Source organism: Triticum aestivum, chromosome 7B (assembly GCF_018294505.1).
Source record: "Triticum aestivum cultivar Chinese Spring chromosome 7B, IWGSC CS RefSeq v2.1, whole genome shotgun sequence".
NCBI classification, from domain to species: domain Eukaryota; kingdom Viridiplantae; phylum Streptophyta; class Magnoliopsida; order Poales; family Poaceae; genus Triticum; species Triticum aestivum.
In genome coordinates this window covers 410597992-410606434 of record NC_057813.1, presented here as the reverse complement: position 1 = coordinate 410606434, position 8443 = coordinate 410597992, and the positions used below count along the sequence as shown (strand labels likewise).

General features: G+C 41.6%; 1 protein-coding gene across 1 annotated transcript; it reads left to right on the top strand.

Moving 5' to 3' along the window:
* The first annotated feature begins 5630 nt into the window (after positions 1 to 5630).
* Positions 5631 to 8233, top strand: LOC123161738 (uncharacterized). Its single transcript, XM_044579540.1, has 2 exons — positions 5631 to 5932; positions 7103 to 8233. The coding sequence occupies exon 2, from the start codon at positions 7138 to 7140 to the stop codon at positions 7999 to 8001; it is 864 nt and encodes a 287-aa protein (XP_044435475.1). The 5' UTR covers positions 5631 to 5932; positions 7103 to 7137; the 3' UTR covers positions 8002 to 8233.
* Positions 8234 to 8443: the final 210 nt, after the last annotated feature.

Genomic DNA, 8443 nt, shown 5'->3' with positions numbered 1-8443 from the left:
ATCGCACAGTACTTTCATACTATGGATGCCAGGTCGGCGAAGCGTGTGATTTCACGATGGCTGACGGCGTTCAGGATTCCCTCGTCCATGCAATTATTGCAAAAAATTGAGATTGCGTTATCTTCTCGGCAGTCCTTTATCCTGTCCATAACCAGGAGGAATCTGGCCCAGTAATGATGTACTGTTTCAGCAGGCTCTTGCCGGATTAGAGATAGATCGCATATATCTGGGTGGGTGGGTGGAATTGAGTCTGGAACCCTACCCATCTCAAGGCTCAAGGGCCGAAAAGTTTCCGAATTTGGAAGCTTGGAAAGTGGAACGTTGTCCAACGAGTCCGGTCCGATGTCTGACTTTAGGTTCAGCGTTTGATCGAAGTCCGTCCCTCCGCGGGAATCTGGCATGGAGGGTTCGGAAGCCCGGACATGACTAGTTTTCAATATAGGAGAAGAGTCGCCGCGATGTTCCTCTACCACCGCGACGTGGTGGGTAACCTGGGGAGAGTTAATCTCTCTCAGATCGGTTTTAAGCCCAATCTTATTGTAGTCTGTAGCGATTCCCAAGGCGGCGATGCGATCCAAGAGTTCGTTTACGGACGAGAGCTCTGTTGGATCCAGCTGCTCGGCGAATTCTGAGTTGATGTGAAGATTGCTTTTGATGACCCGAGAGGTCATCGTCGAAGCGGTGGCCGAACAGGCGGTCATGAGAAAACCACCTAGCCGGATAGTTTGGCCGGCGGCCAAGGCTCCTTTGGCGAAGATATCGTCCTTGAAGACGGGAAGAGGCATCCTTCCTATCGGCGACGGCACAGAGGATCTCTCAATGAAAGCACCAATGTCGGTGTCAAAACCGGCGGATCTCGGGTAGGGGGTCCCGAACTGTGCGTCTAGGCGGATGGTAACAGGAGACAAGGGACACGATGTTTTTACCCAGGTTCGGGCCCTCTCGATGGAGGTAAAACCCTACTCCTGCTTGATTGATATTGATGATATGGGTAGTACAAGAGTGGATCTACCACGAGATCAAGGAGGCTAAACCCTAGAAGCTAGCCTATGGTATGATTGTTGTAATGGTTGTTGTCCTACGGACTAAAACCCTCCGGTTGATATAGACACTGGGGAGGGCTAGGGTTACACAGAGTCGGTTACAATGGTAGGAGATCTACATATCCGTATCGCCAAGCTTGCCTTCCATGCCAAGGAAAGTCCCATCCGGACACGGGACGAAGTCTTCAATCTTGTATCTTCATAGTCTTGGAGTCCGGCCGATGATGATAGTCCGGCTATCCGGACACCCCCTAGTCCAGGACTCCCTCACCTGGCCTTCGATTTTGGTACTTCATCTTCATTTTCAACCATTTTTATTTTTGGCTTCTGCTCTAACATGTTCCTTGTTCCCGCAAACACCTTTTCCCTTTTGTTGAGGCATATTGGTCTCAATGCATTCATCCTCTGACTCATCTGATATTACAACAGATCTCAGTCTCCTTTTAGTGCCACTGCGGAGCTCACGTGATGACGATGATATTTTGTCTTGACGCTTATCTTTGTTTAATGTAGTCCCAGTGCTGTCGTGTGGCTCCTCTTTCACAGGCACCTGTTCACATGAAAGTTTGCCAGATGAAACTTTATTATTCTGTGACTGCAAACATATACATTTTGAAAATTAGACACACCTCTAAAATCTGAAGTGCGTATATAGTTAAAAAAATCAATCACCTTTGTATCTGGCATGTTTTGCTTCTTCATTAACACGGTGTCCACCTCATCATCCATCAATTCCTGCGAAACATATATAAGATGGGTTAGTTAAGGAAGTTTGAAGATGGTAAAAAGTTAATGTAGCTTTACCTCCTCGGCTTTATTGTCCAAATAGAGCATCTCAAGCCTATCATCGGGCACAAATGTTCTATTTACTGCATAGTTTTGTGTGCCAAATGTGAGATTATTATCATTGAGCTTGAATCTAAATATAAGTCTTCTTCCACATAATTGTTGAATAATCTTTGGCACTTCTTCTGATTTCCCATCTTGTGTGTCCAGCAACTTAGATGCAGATGTATTAAGCAATCTTGCAGCCTCCTCGTCAAATAAAGTGCAACTTGTAGTAGATGTATGGTCACTAATTTGGAGTCGAACACGATACCTAACATATGATTCGTGTTAGTAGGGAGTAAATATAATATAACAGTTCTTGTTCATATTTTAGTAATATAATATGCTTACCGAGGTGTGACCTTTTCTGGATATATACCACAACTCTTGCAATAATTATTTTCGGTTTCCTTGGTAGCCAATTTGTGGCACTTGTCACATGACATGTACTACCATTGAATATTTTCTTGCAAACGATCTACTGTAGCTATTGCTGTGAATACAAAATCCTGAAAAAATAGTGTTAGCATTTGAGTGGTGTGTGGGATTAAGAGGCATAAATAAGCACAGTGTGGTTTCATTGTAACTAATATTAAATGAATTGTCCATGCAGGTCTTATCTCGTATCACAGAGATTGATAGTATCATTTATTGGAATTCTGATGCATTACCTGGTCTGACTGGTTTCCGTGCCTCATTGTAGTAAGTTCTTGTAATGTTATCCTCTTATAAAACATCTGTTCTTCTAGTGTTCCTTGATTACTTCTATCTATACTGATCATCTTTGGTAAGGTTTTTTCTGTTGAGTCCCTGCACATGTATGAAGTAGATAAGAATATAAAATCTTGAATCAACCTGACTCACTAATTATGAGTGAAAAAATAAACTGGAGGTGTTTCATACCTATCAAGAAGTTCTTGTGTTTATGGTATATCCAGATCAATATATATTCTTGTGGCACTCGTTGACTTTAGGCACAAACCTATTTAATCAATCAATTAGAATTTTTAAATGATAAGAATAGCATGTAAGATCTATGCACTTACCATTGAATCTCTGCACCATCGTTGATGTGATAATAAGGACAGTTTGGCTGCCGATTATATCCTCGGTCAGAAAATAAGCAAACTTTCCCCATAGCGTGATTCTGATTTTATCACCCCTAAAGAATTTAATCTGAGAAGTTAGTGCTAACCACATGGGCGAAGTTTAGTTAAATTTGAGACATGCATATGCATATACACTTACTCTGGCATTAGGATTTCAATCTCACGGATATATGAAGGTTGTGGGTTCCTTTTTGTTATTCTTGTCTCCACTGGCTTCATTTGAGTTAGTAGTCCAATGACATCTGCATATTTGGAGATTAGTGATATAAAAATTAGAAATATCAATTATTAGGAGGTCATAATTACAACTACAAACATACCTGAGCATTGTTCTTTTTCGGCCCTTTCTTCTAGTGTGTCCATGGTAGCAAACTCGAAGCAATAATCTGGGAGAACTTTCGAAGATCCTTTTATTTCCTTTACCTTTGTATTGTATGCAAATTTTTTTATAATTTCATTGCTCACTGGCCTATATTTTGTGGATTCCACGACCTTAAAATTGCTGAATGCATAAATAAATTTTTCATTGATCTTTGATCTAAATGTGTCTATAAGATTCTTCCAGATAGTAGCATGGATTGTTTCACCCTGTTAAAAGAATCAAATATGGTTAGTAATTTGCTTCATATGACAGAAAAAATCTAATTTAATATATTAGAAAACAAACCTGCTCATCCATCAGTATCATATCTATGCTAATAAGCTCATCGGTCGTAGGATTCACTGAATCCCAAATTCTCATTACTTTCACTTGAATATTCCAATTCTGTCCTCTTGTAGTTAAGTCGCTCAACTTCTTGTATGCCATATTCTTATGTCTTCAAAATTAACAGGGAACATCTTATCAATTGATATAGTATTTATGAAGATTCCACACATAAAAAGTAAGCTTGTGAAATAACAATTACCAAATCTGATGAATCAGGCCAGAAGTGATTTTGCGCCAATTCTTCCAACGTCGCTTCGTCGGGCGTCGGGCGTGCTTACGCGTGACTTTGTGGGGCGTCGGGCGTGCTTACGCGTGACTTTGTGGGGCGTCGAGTGAAGCGGCTGGATGTGGCTTTTCGTCTGGACGTTGAGTTGCGTGTGGCGTGTTCAAGTCGCCGTGGTCGTTGGCTTGTAATTGTTTGATGGGTACTTTTGCAGCCGTGTGTACTTATTTATATATGGGTTTAGGTGTCTTCGTTTGTGGTGGTCGGGACCGGCTGAAAATCAGATGCCCACACCATGTGCTAATCAAACTTGTTTTGTTTGTTTGTATTCGTTCCTGGAACTTTCCTCACGTGAGGGAGTTGTCCTTATACGTTTAATATTAGGTTTCTTATATTTTTTAGGTTTGACTAATATTTTTTTCCTTACCATTGACCCGTCGATGGGAAGTTCTTTTTGTACGGGCTAGTTGTAGACGCGTGCTTTGGAACCTATGTAGACTACTTTTATGTGACATGTTCTACTATTTTGTACATGTATTATATTCTTACGTAACGCTTGCATCTTTCAATCTCAGCCGTTAATACATAAAATTAAGGATCAAGATAATTTAATCTATGTGGACACACGTGATGGCTTGTTTGCCTATCATTTTAATTAAATAATAGATAATAGATAGATAGATAATAGATTTGCAACTCCCAATTAAGAGAAGTTTCCCTTCTATTCAAAAAAGTATCCATACAAAGTGCTCCATACAAGGGATGGCGATCGTAGATACCAGATTTTATACTCTTTTTAAGTAAAAGAAGATTTCATACTCTTTTTAAGTAAAAAAAAGACAACGCTAACGCCCACACGTGTGGTGGGAGTGAAACCTGCCCACATGCCCTATAACACACAGACTGCATTATGTCACCGCATGCATGCATGTAGGAATCTTTTTGGATTTTCAGTTTTAAAATGTTTTATCTCTTAAAGGAAAAATCCGATTGAACATCCGTTTTCACTATTAAATCTCTCACGACGAGATCTTCGAAACTAGATCCCATGTTGAAATGTTTCGATGAAAAAAAATTGGGTTAAAAGTTGCCATGTCTATTGCACATAAATTGCCATGGTGTTTACACTGAAGTTGCCGTGATATGTTTCAGCTATTTTCTTCTACATTTAAAAGTAATTTTTGACATTTATAAAACGGGAAATTAAGAAATTAGACTTGCCATGAACCATAAATTAAAATTGCCATGCTACATGCACTTAAAATTGCCATGGTTCCTACAAAAAATAATTTTCATGGTCAAAATACTGGAGTTGCCATCATCAAAATACTAAAATTGCCATGCTCTACAACTGAAATTGCCACATGGCAACTTTAGTCTAAGCCCTATGACAACTACAGTGTAAACATAATGGCAACTTTTGGGCAAAATTTATTTTTGTCGAAACATATCAACATGGGGTCTAGTTTTGAAGATCTCGTCGAGACGGATTTAATGGTGAAAACGAATTTTTAATTTGATTTTTTAATTAAGAGATAAAATATTTTTAAGCCGAAAACCAAAAAGATTTCTGCTGATATCGTCTGTTCACATGTGGCAAAATAAATGGTAAAAAAGACGTGTGGACGATGTGCAACATGTCACACGTGTGGGTGTTAGTTTTTTCGAAAAGAAATTGATCAATCGGATCTGGGGTGATGGACGGAACGCTCGACGGCTGCAATCTCTAGCTCTTCCTCGCTGCGGCACCGAGCTCACTCTACTGTCAACGAAGAGAAAAGGGTCACGCCTCAGTGCCTCACTGTCTCACGCGTCACGCTGCCCCGCCTCTGCTCGGCCGTGCCGCCGCGCCGCCCTAGCATCTTGCTGCGTCGCGCCGTCGCCCCCCGCCTCCGCGACGGCCCTGCTGGTCCAGCTCGTCGCTCGCCGACGCGTTCCCCACCGGCTTGTCGCGCGGGTCCGCGCGGCTGCGCAGCTGCTCCTCGCAGTTCCGGCTGCTCCAGACAGCGTCAGGAGCAAGGTGATTTCCTATGCTTGAATAGCAGATCAAGAGATTTCATCTCCATTCCCCATCGAGACGAAGAGTTCAAATTCAATCTACCTTATAATTCTGCAATTGAGCCAGATTCTATTTTATAATTTGTCACGGGTACATTTTGCTTGCTCCAATCCTGGCTCCGCCGCTGTCCACACGATCTGCTGTGACGATGGCGAGCAGATTGTTTTCTCTCTGTTTGTTGGTAAAGAACCCTGGCTTGTTTGGGGATTATTTCTGTGCTGTGGCTGAGGAAATCAGCTCACAAAGACTACGAACTAGAGCAAGCAAAACACCAGTTAAATAAAAGACATGAAGTTCATCTAGGCGATCGTTGACCAAGAGGAAATGAATGCACACGAGTTTGATTTGAGTTGCCCCCCATAGGATTTTTTGCCCGGGTGGTATTAGAGATTATTTTTTGAAAAATATGTGTGGCTTTAACTGAATTCCCCGTCCCATCATTTAGTCGGTGCCTGTCGATGTTCCTGATCTTGTGGGTGTTAGTGATTCATTGATTCCCCTTCATAATACTGCTACATGATACTACCAGTTGCTAATTGCTCCAATTTGACATTGGCTGGTTGCCTTCTGAACTACTGAATTATAGTTCGGCCACAATTGGACACTTCCGTTGATCTTTTGTTGTAAGAAATGCAGACCCTTGCCTGGGGGAGGATAATTTTTTTTTTTTGCAAAATCAAGTACTCCATCCGTCCCAAAATAAGTGTCGCCGATTTAGTACAACTTTACTTGACTAATATATTTTGGTACCTCTTTTAAGCTGCAGAAACTGATCGGGTATTTTGTTTTTGTGATGGATACCCTCTCCCTCTTATTTTGTAACCTGGATGAAATTGTAGGTGACTCATTCCTGGGCAGGTGCTGCTTGTTGCATAATATGATACACTCTTTATTTTTTGACCTCATAATATGTTACACTCTTGCTTTCACTACGTTCTTCTCTCTCTATCATATACAGTATGCTGTTTCGTAAGGTAATATGTTGCATATATTATTATACCAAAGTCTTGATATACACATTTTGTAATTGCATGTATTTCACATTTTTCGCGAGATGTATTTTACATTTCAACACTGTACAATATATGGAAATATAAATGCTCAATTGCTGTTTCTTTTGCCTTATTGCAGTAAATGAGATTATGAGTTGCATTGAAAGGTAGTTCATGAACACAGTGCTAACCATGTCTGGTATCGATGATGAGGAGCCACATTCAGAGGTTCATCAGTTTATGAACAGACCAGTAGCTATGTCAGCTATGGATGTTAAGGAACCACCTTCAGTGGTTTCCATTGATCCATCACGGTCAGTGAATATAGTTGATGAGGACGATAATTGGGTTATAGTCAAGAAACAGCGGATCACCATATTGATCCCTCCACTATCACCTGCGGCTGCAAGCCCTCAAGTTGGCACACTCAAGTTAAGTTCTAGACAAGTTAGCCTACCAAGAATGAGCAGGAGAAACTGCAATGCTGCCACAAAGAAGCATCCAAAACATTTTTCTACGAAGAAATCTTTGGAGGGCCTTGGCGTCGGCATCAATATCAAGAAAGCTCGAACTTGCTCTTCTGAAAAAATTGTTCATCAAGATGATGCAAAGATGAAGGGAGAATCGTCACGAAGTGCTGCTGCCCCTGTTGTAAGGTCTGAATGGACTAAACATGCAGATCATGGTGTTGAAGGATTGTCCCATCAAGCCACAGAGAAAGCAACAAGTCCACTCGGAAACATGTATGATCCTGGGCTGCCAGTTATTTCTTCAAATGTCACAAATAAGGTACTGCGAGCACGACTTCTTCAGAGACGTGTTGCTCGGTTTGGTGGGCTGAGGAATTGGCTTTTGACTTGCGGTCTTGGATGGTTTGTCAAAATATTGGACAGTGAAGGTATTGGGATGTATCAGATGGTCTCCCTTACAATGAACCAACTGAAAGAGATGGGCCTTATTGCCGTAGGACCCCGGAGAAAATTAATCCATGCTATTGACTGTCTCTGCAAGCCCGGTCAGTTTGAGATGTTTTCTTGATCTCAACTGTGTTTCGGTTTGTTAGATGTTTTGATGCTAGTCGGTTCAGTGATGCAGCCGTGTGCATATCCCTCGAATGGTTCGATGCTCTGTTGTAACTTAGAACTGAAAATGCAACTCATGTTAAAAATGCTTTTAAGTAGAAAATTAGAAAGCTATCGTTCGATCCGCTCTGTGAAATAAGATCCATTGTAAGAACACTCGCATAGAAATGGATTTTTGAATAGATCAATGTGCTACCTTAAGGTAAACGTCGACGCTGCGACTGCACATATTGCTAGCTCCGGTGCAGCTACTGCCGGGGTTGCCACCGTTGTCCAGGTCAGAGGCGTGGGTGGACGACGTCCAGGTGGCACCGGACCCACAAATCAGTGGCTAAAGTGAAGGTGTATGGATGTGAGGCGTGCGAGCCGAGTCGAGTGAGGTGTGAAACGCAGGTCGA

Coding starts and splice junctions, on each gene's coding strand:
- LOC123161738 (XM_044579540.1), top strand. CDS start 7,138: ATGAACACAGTGCTAACCATGTCTGGTATCGATGATGAGGAGCCACAT.